The sequence below is a fragment of the Brachionichthys hirsutus genome, chromosome 4 (genome assembly GCF_040956055.1).
Source record: "Brachionichthys hirsutus isolate HB-005 chromosome 4, CSIRO-AGI_Bhir_v1, whole genome shotgun sequence".
NCBI lineage: Eukaryota > Metazoa > Chordata > Actinopteri > Lophiiformes > Brachionichthyidae > Brachionichthys > Brachionichthys hirsutus.
In genome coordinates this window covers 16,298,122-16,320,837 of record NC_090900.1, presented here as the reverse complement: position 1 = coordinate 16,320,837, position 22,716 = coordinate 16,298,122, and the positions used below count along the sequence as shown (strand labels likewise).

At 54.8% G+C, this 22,716-nt stretch overlaps 5 protein-coding genes across 8 annotated transcripts in view; 3 read left to right on the top strand and 2 right to left on the bottom strand.

Moving 5' to 3' along the window:
• Nucleotides 1–684: 684 nt before the first annotated feature.
• adamts13 (ADAM metallopeptidase with thrombospondin type 1 motif, 13) lies at nt 685–8,467 on the top strand. The gene is made up of 29 exons (XM_068738478.1): nt 685–774; nt 938–986; nt 1,073–1,206; nt 1,274–1,357; nt 1,424–1,548; nt 1,625–1,771; nt 1,847–1,981; nt 2,045–2,213; nt 2,285–2,389; nt 2,458–2,609; nt 2,673–2,736; nt 2,821–2,947; nt 3,032–3,180; nt 3,259–3,379; nt 3,456–3,536; nt 3,614–3,795; nt 3,857–4,007; nt 4,160–4,289; nt 4,347–4,526; nt 4,594–4,792; nt 4,916–5,018; nt 5,092–5,221; nt 5,298–5,480; nt 5,547–5,751; nt 5,835–6,099; nt 6,165–6,308; nt 6,410–6,586; nt 8,064–8,239; nt 8,311–8,467. Exons 1-29 carry the CDS (start codon nt 685–687, stop codon nt 8,464–8,466), a joined length of 4,113 nt encoding a protein of 1,370 aa, XP_068594579.1. The 3' UTR covers nt 8,467.
• A 91-nt stretch (nt 8,468–8,558) lies between these two features.
• On the bottom strand, nt 8,559–15,281 carry LOC137892975 (carnitine O-acetyltransferase-like). 4 transcript variants are annotated; one of them, XM_068738397.1, is made up of 14 exons: nt 15,197–15,281; nt 12,134–12,403; nt 11,944–12,062; nt 11,811–11,864; nt 11,565–11,730; nt 11,321–11,495; nt 11,079–11,257; nt 10,909–11,009; nt 10,726–10,848; nt 10,528–10,650; nt 9,568–9,703; nt 9,433–9,495; nt 9,228–9,365; nt 8,559–9,146 (listed from the first exon to the last, which is right to left on the bottom strand). In XM_068738397.1, the coding sequence occupies exons 1-14, from the start codon at nt 15,221–15,223 to the stop codon at nt 8,931–8,933; spliced, it is 1,890 nt and encodes a 629-aa protein (XP_068594498.1). In that variant the 5' UTR covers nt 15,224–15,281; the 3' UTR covers nt 8,559–8,930. The 4 variants fall into 4 exon arrangements, with proteins under 4 accessions (XP_068594498.1, XP_068594499.1, XP_068594496.1 ...); XM_068738398.1 differs by having other exon boundaries at nt 10,726–10,845; XM_068738395.1 differs by having other exon boundaries at nt 11,079–11,495.
• LOC137917997 (RNA polymerase II-associated factor 1 homolog) lies at nt 12,530–19,106 on the top strand. Its single transcript, XM_068760740.1, has 3 exons — nt 12,530–12,538; nt 12,678–13,647; nt 19,063–19,106. The coding sequence occupies exons 1-2, from the start codon at nt 12,530–12,532 to the stop codon at nt 13,569–13,571; spliced, it is 903 nt and encodes a 300-aa protein (XP_068616841.1). The 3' UTR covers nt 13,572–13,647; nt 19,063–19,106.
• Nucleotides 15,801–16,640, bottom strand: LOC137893330 (immediate early response gene 5-like protein). Its single transcript, XM_068738786.1, has one exon. It carries the CDS (start codon nt 16,638–16,640, stop codon nt 15,801–15,803), a length of 840 nt encoding a protein of 279 aa, XP_068594887.1.
• A 792-nt stretch (nt 19,107–19,898) lies between the features above and the next one.
• si:dkeyp-14d3.1 (transmembrane protein 132C) overlaps nt 19,899–22,716 on the top strand; it is a 23,288-nt gene continuing 20,470 nt past the window's right edge. Inside the window, exon 1 of the mRNA XM_068738477.1 lies at nt 19,899–20,188. Within this exon, the coding sequence (XP_068594578.1) occupies nt 19,899–20,188 (290 nt within the window). The remainder of the gene's footprint in view (nt 20,189–22,716) is intronic.

Sequence of the window (22,716 nt, the reverse complement as noted above, 5' to 3'; positions counted from 1 at the left end):
TGGGTCTCAGGAGGTTAATGTTCTGACCCGTTATTGGTCGCTTTCATGGCTTTGATGCGTTTCTACTTTGAGTCCTTTGTCTTCTCGATGTGCTTTTATGGACATCACGTGACATTGTCTTCCAGTTTCTCAGTTGTTCGCCCTCTAGTGGCAACAGCTGGCAATGACACGCAGGCCCGTGAAACGATCGATTAGCCCAAACTTTGTTTAACCTCGTGTTACCATGGTAATCACCGTCCTCACGGGAGTTGACCTTTTTATCTGATCCATGACCCGATGTGATCAGAACAGCCAGGAAGGGGTTAAAATCCTGAAATCCACATCAAAGGCGATTTAGTGTAACTCTGTATGAGTCACCTGAAGGATTTAGAGAACAATAAGTACAAAGAGACACTTTCTATAAATGGATAGAGGACAGGAGGACATATTTGTCCACTTGAAGGGTCATGGACGGTAACTCAAGGGTTAAAGAACTAACGTCGACCTTCTCGGCTTCCAAGGTCAAACGCCGGTTTGCAGGGCCTGTTCCTTTAATTCAAACAACCATTGCACAAGGTGGCTCAGAAACCGAGCAGCCAATCAGAGCCCCCCTCCTCAACGTCGCCCCTGCTGTTCACACAAACACACGACGGGTCTCGGGTCGCGTCTCGTCTCGTCCCGGCTCTCAGACAGGAAGCAGGAAACATGGACTTCGTGGTTCTGCTCCGCCTGCTGCTGCTGGCGCCCGCCGGCGCCGGCGCCGCCGCCGCCACAATGGCTTCTCCACTGGAAGAGGTCGGTGGGACGCCGCAGGAGGACGGGACCCGGTCCCTCTGCTTCTGCAAAGGGCATTGAACCTTCCAACTTGAAACTGTTTGTCGTCCTGAAGCCCGCCGAGCCAGAACCGCCACAGCAGAGATAGTTCCATCTAATGTGTCCAACGTCTGTCCTCTCTCAGGTTCCTCAGCCGTCCTCCGGTCCAGGAGTCTCTCCTCCTGGTGTCTCAGGTACTGAACGTCCCACCTTGGTAGCCTAGCTTCACGTTACCATGCTAACGTCCCCGCTAGCGACTAACGGAACTCCCGGTCCACAGGGAACCGGCGCCGGCCCCGATCGCCTCCGATGCCCGACGTCACCCACCTGGAGCTGCTGGTGCTGGTCGGACCCGACGTCCAGCAGGTCCACCAGCAGGACACGGAGCGCTACGTCCTCACCAACCTCAACATCGTAGGTCGCTTCCACCCGAGCGCTCTGAATCACATGACCCGGGACTCGCGACCTCATGTCCACGCAGGCCTCAGAGCTGCTGAGAGACGCCACGCTGGGCGCCAACATGAGGGTCCACCTGGTCCGGATGATCGTCCTGTCGGAACCGGAGGTGAGCGTCCCGCGTCTCTCCTGGTTCCGCCGCCGGCGTCTCACGCTGCTCCTCCTGCTCCTCCAGCCAGGGATCCGCATGTCCCCCAACATCTCCTCGTCCTACCGGAGCGTGTGCGACTGGGGCAGGAGGACGAACCCCCCCGACGACTCGGACCCGCTCCACGCCGACCTCCTGCTGTACATCACCAGGTGGGCGTCGCTCGTCGCGTTGTAGCGTGTAGCGTGCCGTGCACGACGAAGGGCTGAAGGTCTTCCTCACACACAGGTACGACCTGGTGCTGCCCGACGGGAGCAACCAGGTGAGGGGCGTGGCCCAGCTGGGCGGGGCTTGCACCACTGAGTGGAGCTGCGTGGTCACAGAGGACACCGGCTTCGACCTCGGGATCACCATCGCTCACGAAATCGGCCACAGGTGGAGCCCTTTGAAGGTCGACGCCGTCGATCCCGGAGGATTCCCTTTGATCCGCCGCCTTTGTTTCTCGCCCAGTTTCGGGATCGACCACGACGGCGCGGGAAACGCGTGCAGCGAGGGCCGCTTCATGATGGCGGCTGACGGAGGCTACAGCGGCGTGGATCTGACGTGGTCGCCCTGCAGCCGGCAGCAGCTGCTGGCGTTCTTCAGGTGACCTTCAGGTGACCTTCAGCCCTTCCTCTTTCGGCGTCGACACGTTTGTGATGCTTCCAGTGAAGGCAGAGCCGCGTGCGTCGCGGACCTCCCCGCCGCCGCCGCCGCCGCCGCCGCCGCCGCCTCGCTGCAGGGCTGGAAGCCGGGCCGGTACTACGGCGTTGACGACCAGTGCCGAATCGCCTTCGGCAGCAGCGCCAGAGCTTGTTCCTTCAGCCTCCCTGACCTGGTGAGTCACCTGTAACAGCAGCAGGGGGCGGAGCTAATCCGAATCACCATCCCGTCCGTTCCCTCTCCCAGCCAGCTTGCCGGGCCCTGTCCTGTCACCTGGACCCGAATGAGGACAGCTCCTGCAAACGTCTCCTGGTGCCGCTGCTGGACGGGACAGAGTGCGCCCCCCATCAGGTACCGCGGGCCGCCGCCGCCGCCGCCGCGCCCGGGCTCGGTTGTGAAGGCTGCATCATGTCCTCCAGTGGTGTCTGAAGGGGCGCTGCGTGTCCCCGGAGGAGCTCGGCCGCTCCGTGGCGGTCCACGGGTCCTGGTCGGACTGGTCGGCGTTCTCCCCCTGCTCGCGGACATGCGGTGGGGGGGTCACGCGGCGCGCACGCACATGCACTAACCCACGGTAAGACACGACGCCCGAGCACCAGCCGCCCCCCCAACAAGGTGAGACCTGTGACTCTTTCAGACCCGCGTTCGGAGGGGACGGCTGTGACGGGTCGGACATGGAGGCGGGACTCTGTCACCGGCAGGTGAGTGTGTTTGTCCCGCCGTAGGACGTTAGTGGTCCGGCGTCCGTCCCGCTCGTCCTGCGGCGTTTACCGCTGTTCCTGCAGCCGTGTCGGAACAGCCAGCTGGACTTCATGGCAGAACAGTGTTCCCGAACGGACCTGGACCCGCTCTACCTGCAGCCCGGCGCCGCCTCCTTCTACACCTGGATCCCTGCTGTGGGCTTCGCTCGAGGTGGACCTGAAGGAAGCCCCCCCCCGTGTGGGCAGACAGAGCCCCTTTGGCTGATGTCCTGCTGTTCTGTGACCTCGCCACCAGGGGACGAGCTGTGCAGGTACGCGTGTCTGTCCCACGGAGAGGACTTCGTAGTGAGCCGTGGCGCTCAGTTCGTGGACGGGACCCGCTGCGAGCCGGACGTCCCGCCGCCCTTTGGCTCCACGGCCGCTTGTCTGAGAGGGAGGTGCCAGGTAGCGGCGTCTAAATGAGAGCTAGCATAGCATAGCACAGCTGATGACCTACACCTGTTACCTGTCCGTCTACATCAGCTGTTCGGCTGCGACGGCGTGCTGCGCTCGGGGAGACTGAGGGACGTGTGTGGGGTGTGTGGCGGAGACGGGTCGTCCTGCACGTTGACCTCCGACACCTACACAGGTGGTCAGGCCCAAGGTAGCAAACGGCAGCGCTTATTTATGGTAATGAGCTCAGGTAGCTCTAAACGAGGCTCCTCCCCCTCCTCCTCCAGAGTACGCCACCTTCCTCTCTCTGCCGGTGAACGCCACTCAGGTTCATGTCGTCAACCGGGCGCCTCTCTTCACTCACATGGGTGAGCCCCGCCCCTTTGACACCTTTGCGTTTCCACAGCAACGGGGTTTAAACCTGGGGCTGAATTTGTGCCCACAGCTGCAGCAGTGGGGGGTCAGTACCTCGTCTCTGGGAGGGGCACCATGGCGCTGAACACGACCGAGCCCTCCCCCCTGGATGATAACCACCTGGTGTACCGCCTCCACCTGACCCCTGACCTTTTACCTGAGATGGAGGAGGTGCTGCTACCTGGACCCCTGCTGGAGGAAATCGACATTAAGGTGAGGAAAGACAAACTCGATGAATGAATCCTTCAGTGAATCTGATCTTTGATTTCTGCAGGTGTACCGCAGGTACGGAAAAGAATACGGCGAGAAAACCGACCCCGACATCAGCTACCAGTTCTACGCGCCCACCAGAAACGCCTCAGACGTCACGCCAAAGGGAGAGTGGGCCGTCGTCACCACGCCGTGCTCCGCCTCCTGTGGATCAGGTGGGTGATTTTTTGCATCTGGGTTTAGCATCTACCCTGGGAGGTGGGCGTGACTCTCTACCGCCCTCCTGTGGCGGTTAGCTTCATGTCGTTGTCTCAGGTAGAGGCTGGGGGGTGTGGCCTCTGACGGTCACCTGCTTTGTGTGCAGAAGGTGTGCAGAAGGATCAATACGTCTGCATCGATGAAGACACCAGGAACAAGCTGGAGCAGCACACCTGTGAAACTCCGCCCCCGCTGGCACCACCCCCCACATCCTGTCAGCTCCCCCCCTGCCCCCCCAGGTGGGTTGGTCCTCCGTTTCATGGAGATGAACATGGCGTGAACCTTTCTGTCTCCAGGTGGGATTCAGGGCCGTTCGGCCCCTGTAGCGCCCCCTGTGGGGGGGGACAAAGGGTGCGTCCAGTGCGATGCGTTCAGGGACACGGAGCCGACGTGGTCAAGGTTCTGGATTCTGAATGTTCGCCTCATTCAACTCCAAATGCTGTGTTGAAATGCAACCTGCAGGCCTGTCCCGCCAGGTAGGACGTCCCCCGGGCGCAGGGAGACGCTTTGACGTCTCTGTGATGAAGCCCGTTCTGTTTACAGGTGGAACGTGTCGCAGGTGGGGGCGTGTTCAGCAGTATGCGGCCCGGGAGAAGCCAAACGTGTCGTGAGCTGTATCCGGCTGGAAGACGGTCGGGACGTCGAAGTGGATCAGAACTTTTGTTCCGAGCGGATCAAACCAGCGGACTCTGTGCCCTGCGTGGTCGACGTTTGCCCCGTCGGATGGCAATCCATGGGGGAGGTAGGGCCCCGCCCACCGAGGAGCTGGAGCCCACCCAGTGTTTGTTTGTTGGCTGATGGTTCTGACCCAGTCAGTCCAGGAAATACATTTCATTACACACAAATGGACGTTGTCTCTCAGCAGAAGCAGCCGGCGCCGAGGCCCGGCTCGGCGCCTCCCTCCAGACAGACACCTGTCTCCGTCTGGAGTCCGGTGATCAGCTGGTGCTCAAAGACCTGTGGGAACGGTAAGCCGTAACCCGACCTTCACTCTGGAGCGTTTCCATGACGTCAGCCAACCACAGCCTGGTGCTCGCCTAGGAACCCTGCAGGTCCGGTTCTCCTGCGTGGACAACCGGACCGGACTGGGGGTCCCGGACCGCTACTGTGACGCCTCCACTAAACCGTCTCCTCAGTCCGAGGCCTGCAACACGTCCCCCTGCCCCCCCAGGTGAGACCCCGAGCTTTTCATGGGCAGCATTTACCTGCTGTGTGGAGGAAGAAAGGTGTTTCCTGATGCCCACCAGGTGGCGCTCTAAGCTGGGTGTCTGCAGCGTGACGTGTGGAGGCGGGGTGGCCAACAGGGTGCTGTACTGCGCTGCAGACACAGAGGGGGTGGGGGTGGAGGTGTTGGCGGAGGACTCGGCGTGCAGCGACGCCCCCAAACCCACGGCCGTGGTTTCCTGTAACGCCCACAGCTGCCCCGCCAGGTAGAACCCCCACAACCGGAATCCGTTCCCGCAGAGGTAGCGGTATTTAGACTCTTACCTGTCCAGGTGGAGGGTCGTCAGGACCTCCGCCTGCTCCGCGTCCTGCGATCTGGGCGTGGCTCAGAGGATTGTGTCCTGCGTTCGGTCCGTCCACGGCAAGGAGAGCGAGGTGGCGAAAGGAAGGTGCGGCGACTCCGTCAAACCGGCCGCCACGGCGCCCTGCCTGGTGCAGGTGTGCACCTTCAGGTGGGAGGTGAAGCCGTGGAGCCAGGTAGGTTCAACGGGACAGGTGATTCCAGTCAGATGATGTCACTGACCTATGACCTATGACCGAGCACGCGTCTCCCTCCCCAGTGCTCGGTCCCGTGTGGGTACGGGATCCAGTCCAGGACCGTGTCCTGCATGGGCCCCTCTGGACCGGAGCCCCTCAGCCCTCTGCTCTGCATGCACATGCCTAAACCAATCACCATCCAGGGCTGCAACGTGGGCGGGTGCAGAGAGGCGGAGCCAGCCGGTCCGACGGAGACTCCGTCGCATCGCACGGTGCCGCCACCGAGTCCGACAGACGCCCCCCCCGTCCCAGAAACCACAACCTCAACCGCTGCGACGCCTGAGCCCGGTCAGTCAGCCCCGCCTCTCACCCCTCCCACAGATACAGGATGACCACGTCACGGTTTGTTGCAGGAGCGTGTGGGCGCCTCCTGCTGGGCGAGTCGGGCACCGTGGATCTGAGACACGCGACGGGCCGCTGCACGGTGTCCATCGGTCGACCCCTGGATGAGGTCATCAAGGTCAAAGTGGAATCTGGATCCCTGAACTGCAGAGAAAGTATGTTTCACTACATAGCACACAGATGATGTCAGAGCGTTGTGATTGGTCGGTCCTGTGTGCTGTTTCGCTAGCCTGTTAGCTAACCTGCGTTCTCACAGAGGAGTACGTCGTGTTCTTTGACCGGCTGGCGCTGGTGAGGCAGTGTGAACAGGTGGCAGGAAGTGAACGCACCACCAGAACCAACATCCTGCTGGTGCGTCAGAATCTACTCACCCCTGGAAACGGGGTCGTGTTCACCTACAGTTCCCAGAAGACCACGAAGAGTCTCCATCGGGGTGAGAGTCAGAGCTGCTGCTTGGGACCGCTAACTAGACTACTGGATTCTGCTGCACCAGACTCTACCGTAGCAGACTCTACCGTAGCAGACTCTACCGTAGCAGACTCTACCGTAGCAGACTCTACCGTAGCAGACTCTACCGTACCAGACTCTACCGTAGCAGACTCTACCGGAGCAGACTCTACCGGAGCAGACTCTACCGGAGCAGACTCTACCGGAGCAGACTCTACCGGAGCAGACTCTACCGTAGCAGACTCTACCGTACCAGACTCTACCGTAGCAGACTCTACCGTACCAGACTCTACCGGAGCAGACTCTACCGTAGCAGACTCTACCGGAGCAGACTCTACCGTAGCAGACTCTACCGTAGCAGACTCTACCGTAGCAGACTCTACCGTAGCAGACTCTACCGTAGCAGACTCTACCGTAGCAGACTCTACCGTAGCAGACTCTACCGGAGCAGACTCTACCGTAGCAGACTCTACCGGAGCAGACTCTACCGGAGCAGACTCTACCGTACCAGACTCTACCGTAGCAGACTCTACCGTAGCAGACTCTACCGTAGCAGACTCTACCGTAGCAGACTCTACCGTAGCAGACTGTACCGTAGCAGACTCTACCGGAGCAGACTACCGGAGCAGACTCTACCGTAGCAGACTCTACCGTACCAGACTCTACCGTAGCAGACTCTACCGGAGCAGACTCTACCGGAGCAGACTCTACCGTACCAGACTCTACCGGAGCAGACTGTACCGTAGCAGACTCTACCGTACCAGACTCTACCGTAGCAGACTCTACCGTAGCAGACTCTACCGTACCAGACTCTACCGTAGCAGACTCTACCGTAGCAGACTCTACCGTAGCAGACTCTACCGTAGCAGACTCTACCGTAGCAGACTCTACCAGAGCAGACTCTACCGTAGCAGACTCTACCGGAGCAGACTCTACCGTACCAGACTCTACCGTAGCAGACTCTACCGTAGCAGACTCTACCGTAGCAGACTCTACCGTAGCAGACTCTACCGGAGCAGACTCTACCGGAGCAGACTCTACCGTACCAGACTCTACCGTAGCAGACTCTACCGTAGCAGACTCTACCGGAGCAGACTCTACCGTAGCAGACTCTACCGTAGCAGACTCTACCGGAGCAGACTCTACCGTACCAGACTCTACCGTAGCAGACTCTACCGTAGCAGACTCTACCGTAGCAGACTCTACCGTAGCAGACTCTACCGGAGCAGACTCTACCGGAGCAGACTCTACCGTACCAGACTCTACCGTAGCAGACTCTACCGTAGCAGACTCTACCGGAGCAGACTCTACCGTAGCAGACTCTACCGTAGCAGACTCTACCGTAGCAGACTCTACTGTACCAGACTGTACCGTACCAGACTCTACCGTAGCAGACTCTACCGTACCAGACTCTACCGTATCAGAACAGGCTTCAGGATTATTTGTTTGGAACTCTTCTCCAGATTGTGACCTCCAGCTCTTCGCTTCGAGCGGCATCTTTGAGAATCCAACTACGTCCAGCTCCAACCACACCTGTCGTGTCCTCATCAACGCCCCCCCATCAGTGAAGATCACAATTCAAGCGCTGCACATAGGACCCGTGTCCAACTCCACCAGCGTCCAGTCTACATACATCATGGTGGGACATGCTTTCGCTGATTCAGTCCGGAAAGAGCGGACCATCTTTCAATGCCTGTCCTCTGCTTTCAGATCCGGGACATGGACGTCCTGAAGACAAACGTATTCAAAGGCCAGCAGCTGTTCCAGTGGCGCTCCACAGGGAGCATGGCAGAGATTGAATTTCACGGCGACTTCCTTCATTCCAAGGGGCGCTTCAGGGCGGAGTATTCCTTTATGCATCCGTGATATTAAACGTTTCTGGTATTTAGAACCAAAACAGACTGAGACACACCGAGTTTAACTTGTAACCACGGAGACGTAAAGTAAACAAGAAGCTGTTTTCTGAGTAGGTAACCATTCATTTCTCTCTTTTTAGTTGTACTGTTCCTTTAAGGTGGATTTTTCTTGCGTTTACAATAAAGTGAACTTTAATTCTCCGATTCTAAATCCAGACTTTTTATGTGTGAATCATTTAGACCTGAAATGAATTAAAAATATTAAGTAAAATTAAACTATTAAAAACAACAAATTACGTTCACTCAAAATGTAAATAACACAATATATTAAAATAGAGAATTTCCATCACGTCTTCCCTCTTCATCAGAAAGGTGGCGTGTGTCCCGCCACACTTCCAGTGCATTGTGCGTCTCAGTCAGCGTCGGGTTCTCGCTCTCATCCGACCCGGCGGGACACGAGCATCCTCCGTCGGATCACTGCTCGGCTGGAATCGTGTCCTCCAGGAGAGCTCTCATGTCCAACAGAGCGTCCTCGACCGCTTGGGCAAACTTGGCGGCGTTGGTGTCCTCGCAGCTGTTGAAGGCCGTGACGGCGATGTTGACGTGCTCATCCATGGGATTGTAGCACACGCCGTAGCCATCTGGTACCATCGGACCGACGCACATCACGCAGTCCGTCCTGGAGCCCACCTGCAGACGGAGAGAAGACACGACATGAGGCGGCAGGCTCCGCCCTTCACACACGGCTGACTGTCGCTCGTCCAAACACACCTGGCTGGTGAAGAGATTATAATGCTGCGCCACGGCAAACGAGGTGTCCATGAAGACCTCCGGCATGGAGGTCAGGTCCTCGATACTCAGCATCTTCAGCCCCAGGAAGTGCCTGTCGATGGCTTGCCCGTGGATCGCCTGAGAAACGGCAGATTGATCAGACGCCGTCCGAGGACAGTCGTTAGGTACGAACGCCGGTCCTCACGTTGTAGGTCATCTCCTTATGCGTCTGAATGGTTCTCTGCAGCAGCGCCAGCCTCTCCGGGTTCTGTTGGGAACATTTACTGCTCAGTAGGACCAGGCAAACCTTTGCTGTCAGACTCTGGTGGATGACAAGGACCTGTTTGGACGGATCCTCCATTCCCTGGACAAAGTTCAGCGAGTCCACAGTCGTTGAGCGGATCGCATCTGTTCGGCCATATTTGAACATGCGCAATGACGCGCTCTCATAGGTTGAGCAGCAGCTACGATACATCCTGGAAGTCACAAGCGCACACAGATCGCATGACGCACAACGTCTCATTGGTCTTTCCACAAAACTGGGCGGAAAGACAGAAATAGTTCTGAAATTGGTGCTAATAACAAGAATACAATACCCACGATGCCCCAAAATATATACTGGAGAAGGGCATATTCACAGTGTGAACCTGGACCGTTTCACCGTGTGAACATGGACCGTTTCACCGTGTGAACATGGACCGCTTCACAGTGTGACCCTGGACCGCTTCACAGTGTGACCCTGGACCGTTTCACCGTGTGAACATGGACCGTTTCACAGGGTGAACCTGGACCGTTTCACCGCGTGAACCTGGACCGTTTCACCACGTGAACCTGGACCGTTTCACAGTGTGACCCTGGACCGCTTCACAGTGTGACCCTGGACCGCTTCACCGCGCGAACCTGGACCGTTTCACCGCGTGAACCTGAACCGTTTCACAGCGTGAACCTGGACCGTTTCACCGTGTGACCCTGGACCGTTTCACCGCGTGAACCTGAACCGTTTCACAGCGTGAACCTGAACCGTTTCACAGCGTGAACCTGAACCGTTTCACAGCGTGAACCTGGACCGTTTCACCGTGTGACCATGGACCGTTTCACCGTGTGACCATGGACCGCTTCACAGTGTGACCCTGGACCGCTTCACAGTGTGACCCTGGACCGCTTCACAGTGTGACCCTGGACCGCTTCACCGCGCGAACCTGGACCGTTTCACCGCGTGAACCTGAACCTGTTCACAGTGTGACCCTGGACCGTTTCACCGCGTGACCCTGGACCGCTTCACCGCGTGAACCTGGAGTACCTGAAGTAGGCGAGCTGAAGAGCCGTCTGTACGAACCCATCTGGACTCATCTTGTGCTGCTTCGGGACCTCCCTCCCAAAGTGAGAGAAGGTGAGAACCTTCACGTCCAGGTCGTGGACCATGCTGGTGAGACACGGAGGACAGCGAGTGGGACATCTGCCGGACACGCTGAGACACTCGCTGCTGCACGCTACTGACATGTTCATGTTCTGCTTGGCTTTCTCGATGTCTCTCTTGACTTGGGGCGTGACGTTGAAGCGGAGCTTCTGAGGCGCGGCCAGAGGAACCATGGGGGATCGGACCTCCTCGGCCCTCTGCCTGCTGAGAACACGTCAATCGGCGATCTGACAGGAACAACCAAACCGAAACGCGAGAACTTACATGAATTTAACAACGTAATCGATGAGGAAGACGATGGGCGGACCCTCGGCCGGCGCGTGTTCGTACAGCAGGCCGCATGTCCCGTCTTCACCAACGATGAACTGGACAGGATGAAAGATCATCAGAACCCTGGAGCGTTCTGAGCGGGACGCCGCCCGTCTCAGGCCGACCTGCAGCGTCTTGTCGAACCAGCGGTTGCCGCTGTTCCAGCGAGCCCCTCCCCCGTGCAGCACCTGCGCCGCCACTCGGCTCAGGTACAGCTCGTTGGAGACGCGCGGCATCGGCGCGTCCAGACAGACGGTGAAGATGCTCTTCTGGATGGAGCGGACGGACTCCTTGTTGGTCTTATCTGAGGAAGAATAAAGCTGCGTCAGACTCGGGCGGTGGCTCGGAGGCCCGCAGCCCCGCCCACCTTTGATCAGGGTGTTGTAGGCCTTTCCCCAGGTGTTGCGGTGCTGGGACGTCAGGATGCCGACCGGCTCCTTGTTGGTCTGCAGAGACGAGTTCCAGATCTTCTCCAGCTGCATGTAGAGCTGGTCCACGGTCAGCAGCGTGCCGTCGCTGTTGGACACGTCCAGCACGAAGAACTGGGCAGAGGAGGGGCTCGGTGTGACTCCGCCCACCACACCAGTGAGCAGCAGCGCCACCGAGGGTACCTGGAAGTTGTGGACCACGGTGATGTGGGTGAGGGGGGGCTTCCCGACGGTGTGGTTGACGACCGTGTCTCTCTTTGGACCCGGGACGCGGCAGGAGGACAGGATCCGGTAGTACTGGTCCATGCAGAGCGGCTTCCCACTCAGGTACTCGACGGGGAGGGAGTCTCTGTCCACAGATCACATGACCCTTCAGCCAGGTCCACCACGGCACCTGGAGACGCCGTACCTGTCCAGGGTTCAACTCACGTGTCGATCATTCGTTTGAAGTCCAAAACTCCTGCGATCAGTTTGGCAGCGAACCTGCAGAGGACAAACGGGACGCGATGATGGGACGGAACAGGGCCGGGGTCCTCGCCGGGGGCCTCGCCGGGGGCCTCACCTCATCTGTCCTTGTCGATCCTGGAAGTGCATGCGAGGCAGGACGACCCCGGGACTGGTGTAGACCGCCACCGGCATGCGGCAGTCCAGATAGGCCGTCTGCATCCACCATTCTGACAGCTGCACAAACGCAGACGTCAGGGCATCGTCATGGCAACCAGAAAGGAGCGCCCGTGCACCCCGGTAGCTACCCAGTTGTCCGTCTTCCGCGCTCGCCGCTCCAGGCCGCTCTGCAGCCGTTCCCCGACGCCGCCCTTGAGGAAGTCCTCCACCAGCTCCCGGGTGTGCTCCAGCTCCTCCTTGCTCACGATGGGCTCGAGAGCAGCCAGGTAGCGCTCACAGGTCTGCTTCAGGGGGGGCACGGGCAGCTGGGGGAGACCCTCCTGGTGAACCAGGGACCTCTGTGGGATGCGGGTCACCGGTCTGACCCGGAGACCCGGCTTCACCAAGCCAGACCGCAGCTGGAAGACACGGACCTCATGAATGGACCGGCTGGTCCCCCTCCCAGTTAGCCCAGAAGACGAACTGGGTTCATCCTGAACCGTGTCCCAGCTAACAGGACCGAGACGCCAAGGACGTGTCGCCGCATGTCCAAAGTGAGATACGTGACAGGAAGGAGAACCCGACTCCCAAACGGGCCCGTTTATTAATAGAAGCGACGCCGTTTGGAATGGGAGCAAAGACAAACACAAGAAAGCAGCGGACAGATCGGTGTCCCCGTGTCCAAGCGGTGAGGACGAGGACACCAAAGACAAACACAAGAAAGCAGCGGACAGATCGGTGTCCCCGTGTCCAAGCGGTGAGGACGAGGACACCAAAGACAAACACAAGAAAGCAGCGGACAGATCGGTGTCCCCGTGTCCAAGCGGTGAGGACGAGGACACCAAAGACAAACACAAGAAAGCAGCGGACAGATCGGTGTCCCCGTGTCCAAGCGGTGAGGACGAGGACATCAAAGACAAACACAAGAAAGCAGCGGACAGATCGGTGTCCCCGTGTCCAAGCGGTGAGGACGAGGACACCAAAGACAAACACAAGAAAGCAGCGGACAGATCGGTGTCCCCGTGTCCAAGCGGTGAGGACGAGGACACCAAAGACAAACACAAGAAAGCAGCGGACAGATCGGTGTCCCCGTGTCCAAGCGGTGAGGACGAGGACATCAAAGACAAACACAAGAAAGCAGCGGACAGATCGGTGTCCCCGTGTCCAAGCGGTGAGGACGAGGACACCAAAGACAAACACAAGAAAGCAGCGGACAGATCGGTGTCCCCGTGTCCAAGCGGTGAGGACGAGGACATCAAAGACAAACACAAGAAAGCAGCGGACAGATCGGTGTCCCCGTGTCCAAGCGGTGAGGACGAGGACACCAAAGACAAACACAAGAAAGCAGCGGACAGATCGGTGTCCCCGTGTCCAAGCGGTGAGGACGAGGACACCAAAGACAAACACAAGAAAGCAGCGGACAGATCGGTGTCCCCGTGTCCAAGCGGTGAGGACGAGGACACCAAAGACAAACACAAGAAAGCAGCGGACAGATCGGTGTCCCCGTGTCCAAGCGGTGAGGACGAGGACACCAAAGACAAACACAAGAAAGCAGCGGACAGATCGGTGTCCCCGTGTCCAAGCTGATGTAATAATTTTATAACATTATATAAACCTCCCCCAAGCAGCTCGTCCACACGGTGATCTGGATCAGAACCAGAAGGTTCTAGATTGTTCTTGTATCTTTAAACACCAACATGAGAAGTCAAAGTGAATCAGAGCTGATGTTTGTTTTTAAATGATTCTTAATCCATAAATGGGTTTAATGTTAAAATGTAATATTTGTTCCTGACCTCATTCTGGATCAGAACCAGATTAGTTCTGTGGTGAGATAGAGACCCCCCCCCCCCCCCCCATGGCTGTGTCAAAGTCCATAAACATCAGTCAATAATCAACCGAGATGTCGAGGAACAAAGTTTGAAGCTCCATTTCCTGCAGGCGAGAACTTCTTGAGTTATCTTGCTAACGGACGGACGGACGGACGGACGGATGGATGGACGGACGGATGGACGGATGGACGGACGGACGGACGGACGGACGGATGGACGGATGGACGGACGGTGATTATTCCCTCGCCTCGGCCGAGGGAATAATCATAACAGCGTACAGCTGACATTTTCAGCAAAGAAATAACACAATATGATATTTGTCATACTAAAAGATATTTATGCATTTTCTTAAACTTTTGTTTTAATGTTTTTAAATCACGTTTTAACATGAAATTGAGTTTTTGAGAATCCGAATCTCCCCAAAAGGGAGTTTGATGACGATCGATCGACTCCTTAGATCCGTGTCGGCTGCTCCGAATCTTTACTTCACATTAGGAGCAGGAAGTGACGCCTGAGGAAGGCTCTGCCTGCTCTCAGGTAGGAGGAGGAGGAGCTAAAACCAACGTCGTGGGAATGACGTCATAATCAGAAAATAGTTATTATAAATATGGCAAAATGCATTCTAAAAATGAAGCCATGATAATTAACACATATATAAATATTACATGTTAACTTGAATGTAAGAAGAAATGTTTTAAGCTGATCCGTCACCCATTTCCGGTAGTCTTCTTTTCAAAATAAAGGCCTTTCATCATATTTTAAATATGTAGAGGTTAATAGAAAGGATTGAAGATAAAACCAATATAATAATTATACTTTAGTATAGCGCTGTCCTTCTTCATACGTAGTATGCTAATATTAAGCTAGGCTAAGAAAATGTCCCTATGAGGGGCGAATAATCAATATTTCACACATACTTCACAATATTAAAACACCAATGATATTCGGTGGTTGGTAGTATTTTGTATGACATTAATCCAATTATTTATCATTCAGAATATTAGACAGAAATCACAACTTTTAGGTATTTCCGGTAACGTTTTCGAAATAAAAGCATCGTGTTTTTCGCATGCGTTGCGTCGCGTCGCGTCAGAATTATTAATATAACGACGATACTCGCTAAAAGTCAACATATTACTGCCGTAGAATTGCTATCGTGGCTTCTTCGGCGACGCGCAGTGAGCTAACGGCATGCTACCCGCTAATCCGGGCCCAGAAAACGTCGCCACGGATTCCGGGTAAAACGACGGAAACCGTTTTCCGCTGCGGGAACGCGACGTTTCACCGGCCTGCAGGTGAAACAAGACTTTCACTTCAGCCCGTGACGCTGCTGTCCCGTGCAGGACCCCCCAGGACCCCCCAGGACCCCCCCCACGCACTCACCGTGGATCTGACAAAAACACCCAACATGTTCCCCGACAGACGCGTTAAACTGTCCCGGGAACGCAGACCGGGAACCTTCGGCCGGTCATGGCTCAAGGACGCGCGCTGTCTATTCTCAGCTGCCCCCCCCCCCCCTCCGGACCCACCGGGGGAAAACTGCCCCTTCAAAAGTACCACCGAACCTTTAAGCAATAAAACGCTGCACCGTTTATCTTTGATTTTATTTTGCGAATTAATAAAGTCCATAAAAACAATTACCGGTAAGAAGTTATTTCAGCTCCACAGATCAATAGAGACGAGGCGATATCTGATAAACACGCCGGAATAATCAGCTGATTGATCAGGAGAGGATCATTTAACGACAATAAAAGCAGCTCCGGTATAAACAGCTCTATTTACGGGATGACGTTCTGCTGCACAGACCTTCAGCCGCCGCATGATGGCGCCCGTCCAGCGTCTAACCAGAGATCTGGACCCCCCCCCCCCCCCCCCGGAGGAGAGACAGTTGCTTTCTAGATGAGAACAGCTCGTTTGATCTCAATGACGGGACAGACAGTTTGTCTCCATGTTTATTTCAGAGCAACGGAAAACAAATCAGAACCAATCAGAAGGCTTCGATCGCGCGGGTCCACCCGCGGCCCCCCCCCCGCAGCTTGCGCTTTAGACTCAGTGTTCGCTGCTCCAGGTCCGACTGCTGCCAGCTCACAAACTCAGAGAGTCCCAGCACGGAGATCAGGTGGGAGATGTCCGGGGGGGGCTCCGCGTCCGCGTCCGCGTCCGGGTCCGCGTCCGCGCCCGCGCCCGGGGGGGGCCCGTCCTCCGGTCTCATCCGTTTACGCGGCAGCGGCCCAAAGTCCGGTAAATAGAACTCTGGGTCGACGACGTGAAAACTTGCGTCCATCTTTCGCTTTGTGTTGCAGCAGCGCGCGCCCTGCTGCGCGCAACAGTCTGCGTGGAAGTATCCGTTCGTGACAGTCGTCACCACGTGCGTGTCCAAGTCCAGGACGGTCTTCTGGTTGGCGTGCGCGTTCGGGACAGGTAAGTCCCAGGAGGACTTGTCTGCACAGCTCCAGCAGGGTTCGGGGGCCAGGAGGTCGGAGCCGCTCGGTGCGAGCATCGCGCACGCGGATGCGTCCTGGTGCGCGACCTCTGCAGGCTGGTGCGCGCCGCCGCGCCAGGTGTCCGACTCGCCCCCCGTAAAGTTGCAGTAGAAGTCATCCGACAGCTCCAGGTAGTCCTGCCTGTGGCGGAGCGCGGCCGCGGCCGCGTCCTCGTGCGCGTGCGTCCCGTGCGTCCCGCTCACATAGAGCTGCCTCGCGTTTCTCAGGACGTAGGTCACCAGTAAGTTCTTGTGGAGCTTGATGCCTCCTCGCTGCGTCCTGGAGCTTTGGATCTTCCGCAGAGAAATGGAGATCAGGTTCTGTGCGTCATACACGCACGCCATGCTCGCGCGGGCCCGCCGTCCTCTCAAAGCGCGCGTTTCCGAGCGGGAGACAGCTTCATGTCTTTCGCTGAGACGCGCGTGGACTTGTGTCCATCGCGCTCCATGTCTCCCCAGTATGGGCATGGATTCGCAACTCTCATCTTTCGTCGCCACGCCCTCGCGTGCACGCCGTCCAATGGGAGGGAGGCGGTGCTTCTGTTACACGCAAATATCACTACAAGCCTCATTCAGCGTGCACGGAGGGGCCGGCGCGCTGCGTCCCCCGAATGCGTCCCCCGAATGTGTCCCCCGAATGCGTCCCCCGAATGTGTCCCCCGAATGTGTCCCCCGAATGTGTCCCGAACAAAATCATCCAAGAGATGATGAGAGAGAGAGAGAGTAACTACAGAACACACTAAAGAGTAACAGAGTAAAATACTGCATCCTGAAGAGTAATAGAGTAAAATACTGCATCCTGAAGAGTAACAGAGTAAATTACTGCATCCTGAAGAGTAATAGAGTAAATTACTGCATCCTGAAGAGTAACAGAGTAAAATACTGCATCCGGAAGAGTAACAGAGTAAAATACTGCATCCGGAAGAGTAACAGAGTAAAATACTGCATCCTGAAGAGTAATAGAGTAAAATACTGCATCCTGAAGAGTAACAGAGTAAATTACTGCATCCTGAAGAGTAATAGAGTAAAATACTGCATCCTGAAGAGTAATAGAGTAAAATACTGCATCCTGAAGAGTAATAGAGTAAAATACTGCATCCTGGAGAGTAACAGAGTAAATTACTGCATCCTGAAGAGTAATAGAGTAAAATACTGCATCCTGAAGAGTAATAGAGTAAAATACTGCATCCTGAAGAGTAACAGAGTAAAATACTGCATCCTGAAGAGTAATAGAGTAAAATACTGCATCCTGAAGAGTAACAGAGTAAAATACTGCATCCTGAAGAGTAATAGAGTACAATACTGCATCCTGAAGAGTAACAGAGTAAAATACTGCATCCTGAAGAGTAATAGAGTAAAATACTGCATCCTGAAGAGTAATAGAGTAAAATACTGCATCCTGAAGAGTAACAGAGTAAAATACTGCATCCTGAAGAGTAATAGAGTACAATACTGCATCCTGAAGAGTAACAGAGTAAAATACTGCATCCTGAAGAGTAACAGAGTACAATGGAACCAACCTTTCTACTGAGTAATCAAATATGAAGTAGTGACTGAAGAGTAATGATCAGAATAGAGAATGACAGAATATGCTGAAATAGGACATGAATAGAGTGTAATAGATTATATATAACATATTATAATAATGTCAGAATGCTTGGACAAATAGATGAAATTCCAAGTTTCCAGACAGACTAAATAAAATAAAAGTTAAAGTCACATAAATGTTCATACACTGAGGTGATGAAGACTCCAGAAACCGTGATGAAGACCGTTTGGGTGGCAGAAACGGATCATTTGTGTTTCCTGAGAGGAAGAGTGAAGAAGAAGAGCAGCACACACTCCTCCTGTCCGTGCATGTGTGTAAACCGCATCAGATCCGATTAACCCTCTCCTGCCTGCAGTGACACGACTCTGGGTTCAAAGTGGGGTCTGGGGACCCCTAGGGGCTAAAGCTGCTACGCTAATACACGAAAATAATTCTGCTAAAACAACCACAGACTCTAAATTAAATTCTACTTTTGTATTATGAACTAAATGATCTAATATCAACATGCAGCATATTTCATCGTTTTGTGATTTCAGCATTAAATCTGTAATAATTTGCAGTTTTAACATCTTTCATCTGACCCTGGATCTGTGTGACCTTCAGTCTGACCTTTGCGCGGTTGGTTTCTGTTTTCATCCAGTAACGCTCGATAAGACACACACACACGCTCTTCTTCCACTTTGACTCGTCTACCCATAATGCATTGCTTCCAGTGAAACACAATGGAGGCTAAAGCGCTAACGTAGCAGGTTTTATTACCCGTGTCGTTATGGATAAACTGATCACTGGAAGGAAAGTTCAAAGTGTTTCTGAGCCACAGAGAAAAGGAAACAGAACCTTCAGGCAGGCGACCCGGAGAACCGCTGGACGTTCTGCAGAGGGATTCGTTTATTCTCACCCGGGTCTGTTTGGATTAGATACAAACGAGAGGATGGAAATTAGGAATTATATTAGGAAATATAAAGCAAAAAAAACCCATTCGTATTTATTTCTTCATGCTTTTATTTGGCCTGTTTGTATTTATGTATAAAGGCATAAAAATACCCGATGAAATACCCCAAAATCAAATAGTAGCTATTTAAACATAAACATTAAGAATGAGACTTTTTTACTGGTTTTCTGTGTAAACAAATCTACTTCACGGAGCAGCTCGCCCCCCCCCCCCCCCCCTAACTGGATCCACACCGTCCACACGGTGATCTGGGTCAGCACCAGGAGGTTCTAGATGGTTCTTGTATCTTTAAACACCAACATGAAAAGTCAAAGTGAATCAGAGCTGATGTTTATTTTTAAATGATTCTTAATCCATGAATGGGTTTAATGTTTATAAGTAAATGGGAAAATCCAGATGTTTCTGTATCCAGATGGGAATCCGGATCGCTCTCAGAATTTTATGGATCTAAATTAGAACAAGACCATCTTCAGATTTGTATTCATCAGGATCCATCCAGCAGTTCTTCTGTAATCCTGCTAACAAACGGCCAAACGGCCAGACGGCCAGACGGCCAGACGGCCAGACGGACCCTCCTTGGCGAGGTGCCCAGTTTTGTTCCTTCTACCGCTGGATTTAAAATGTTCCGGGACGAGAAGCAGCGACGCTGAACACGAGCCCAGCCTGCCTTTAAAGCCGTCCCAGAGAGGGGGGGGGTGTGGGGGGGGGGGTGTCCCGACCCCCATTGACGCCTGTAATGGTGGTCGTCCTATCCAGGTGTTCTGTGTGAACGCGCAGCAGACGACAGATCATCTCTCGACAAAGAGCTTTTCCCTCCCACATCTGGCTGCGCCGACACGTTCCTGTTATCAGGACGCGATGACATCACCGTTGGGCTCAGACTCTCAGAACACAGAGGGTGCGTTAGATTGCTGCGTTCCTGCTGTAACCCCGGTTGGTCCTCATCCCGTCCCGAAGGGGCTGCGCTCCAGCGACTGTAATTATGAATCGGACTCGTCTGTTTATAGTCAGCAGGAAGGCTGCTAGCTCGGTGAGCTAATAACGTCTGCAGGTAAACAGGATGTAGTTTCACCTTTAAACAAGACTACACAAAAACTGCTGAATGGATCGCCACGGAGCTGGGTGGCTGGACGGGTCCCGGGCCAGAACGGGTCCTGGGCCAGTGGCTGGACGGGTCCTGGGCCAGTGGCAGGACGGGTCCTGGGCCAGAACGGGTCCTGGGCCAGTGGCTGGACGGGTCCTGGGCCAGTGGCTGGACGGGTCCCGGGCCAGAACGGGTCCTGGGCCAGTGGCTGGACGGGTCCTGGGCCAGTGGCTGGACGGGTCCTGGGCCAGTGGCAGGACGGGTCCTGGGCCAGTGGCTGGACGGGTCCTGGGCCAGTGGCAGGACGGGTCCTGGGCCAGTGGCTGGACGGGTCCTGGACCAGTGGCAGGACGGGTCCCGGGCCCGTCGCTTTATCCACGGAATGAGCAAACGGTGCTTTATGAAGGCGTTCACTATAGGAGGCGGGGCGCTTTATTTACATATGCAATATGCATAAGCAAGGTTACTGCGAGGGTGAAATAACCACGAGATGGAAGGAGACGGAGGGAGGGGGGGTGGGGGGGTAGTAAATTGGGTTTATCAATATTTAACCAGCCCTTCCAGCATATTTATGGCAAACAATAGAGCAGACCTGCAACTGTCTGGTGTGAGTGGAAGTATATTTATTATGAGGCGGTAAATAGGATGTTCACGGATAAACGTAGTCCTCCAAGGGCCACAGCTCGGCACACACAGTTCCTACCAAAATAAAACGTACTAATTGGATGTCACGACCCCGGAGAGCATTGCAAATATTCATTAGGGAGGTATTCCTACATGTGGCGAGCAGATGGATGTAATTCAATCAGTTCGAAAAGAACCCCGAAAAGCTATGAAAAGAAGGAGAAGAAATAAAATGTCTGGAGATTTTTTTCCCTCTGAGCCACGGCCTCTCCGAAAACGTTTCCATGTGTTGCGTTCGAGCGCTCCGAGGGCAAAGAGGGAAAACATTCTCTCCTCCAAACCGCATGCAACAGATTCCTTCTGAAGCCAAATAAATCAACGCTGCGCTTCGTATCATGTGACACTTTTTGTGCTTTGTATTATTACCGCCGTATCCTGTTTCAACGCCCCCGTCCCTCCCCATCCCGACGCTGCCTCACACACGCAGAGTTTCCATTTCCTGTGCGTAAGATCACCTGTGCAGACAGAACGGCGTGCTTCGACGCAACACGCTCAGGCAGGAAAACAGGAAAGAGGGTTCAAGGGTGAAATGTCCCGGGCTAGGGGAAACCCGGCGCTCGTGGCGGCGCTCCAGTTCCTGGAGAGGGTGGAGTCTCCCTACCGCGCCGTCTTTAGCTTTAGCGCTGCTATCGCGCGTTCTACTTTTACTTCAGGGAATCAGGCAGACATCCAAACAGCATTAGCTACGTTTAGCTTAAAGTCTTGAATAAACAGCTAGCCAAGCTGCATCGCTACGTACCACAAAGCTTTACTGCTATGCTAGCTCGTTCGCTAGCTCGCTAGCACTGTATTGGGCGGCGCAGGGCTTTTTAGCAAAATGCATGTTAAAGATGTCTAATAACTTATTTAGGCCCAGTAGTCTACTCGTAATTTATTGATAAGAATTCCGTCATGATTGACTGATTGGAATGATGATCAGCTGTTTATATTTATTGAAATGTGATGTCATTTACACCCTACAACTATTGGGCCCCTTTAACAATCCACACACATGCATGGAGGGGGGCACCCCCCCAAAACTGGAGCGGTTCGGGGGGGGGTGCCTTGCTCGAGGGTACCTCGGCAGCGCCCTGGAGGTAGAATCTCTCCAGCCACCAGTCCACACCTCGTCTGGGCCGGGACTTGAACCGCCCCACAACGCCGCTTTGCTAAATGCTAATGTTAGCGTGTAAATATTTTCTCAATTAGATTTAACATTTGGACGTCACTCTTCTCTATCATGCTATTTTCTAATTACCAAGCACATTGTTGTTGAGAATCAGACCAGTCGACTGTCACGTACGTTAAATGTAAACTATTAGCTTAGCTAACCACAAAGCCTGGAAACAGAAAATAAAACGTGGAAAGTCTGAGTATTGAATTTAGAACTTTTCTTTTCACGGCTTTCACATCTTAAATGCTTCCCTTTCTCCTCTAATAGCCTCCATAGGTGCTACTTAGCAGGCGGCGCTGCACCGACTCCTGTGCGAGGCTATATTGATCAATGGGCGGCGGCTTCTCTGCGGGCTAACGCTCCCCGGTGCATCCGACAGCCTTCCCAGCCCAGTTACTGTCAAACGGGCGGCGCTCGCTCCGCCTCAGCTCAGATGCAGATTTATGCCAGAGCGACGCCGCTTCTTGCATATTAGATGAAAGCCCTGTTTGCATATAGTCGCTCCCTCTCCCCCTCCCTCCCTTCCCTCCTCCCCCTCTTTCTCTTCCTTTTTTCTGAGGCGTCACTTTAATATGTATGCAAATGTGCTGCGCTCCACGGGCAGATGTGTGTGGCGTTCTGTGCTGCAGTCGGGGGGTGTAGGAGAGATTGTGTTTGTATTTATGAGGCATGGGCCCGGCGCTCCTGGGAGCGCCGTGTGGCGGAGGCTCTGCAGTGCAGGCAGAACGCAGACATGCCAATAACGGAGGTCACGGTCGTCACTGACGATACGAGCACACAATTAGACACTAGCGTAGCGGTAATGTAGCCGCTCCTTACGCCCTCGCACGGCGAGGAGCGAGCCGGAGGAGGAGGAGGAGATGCTTCTTCTGGAATGTTCTGTGTGCTGCAGCTCCACTCCATCGGGGGGGGGGGCTATTGATCCCGGAGCGTCCCTCAGAGGGCCGGGGCTCGCTGTCAGCGGCCCAGGCCGAGGAGACAAGGTCAGGTCGCCTACGA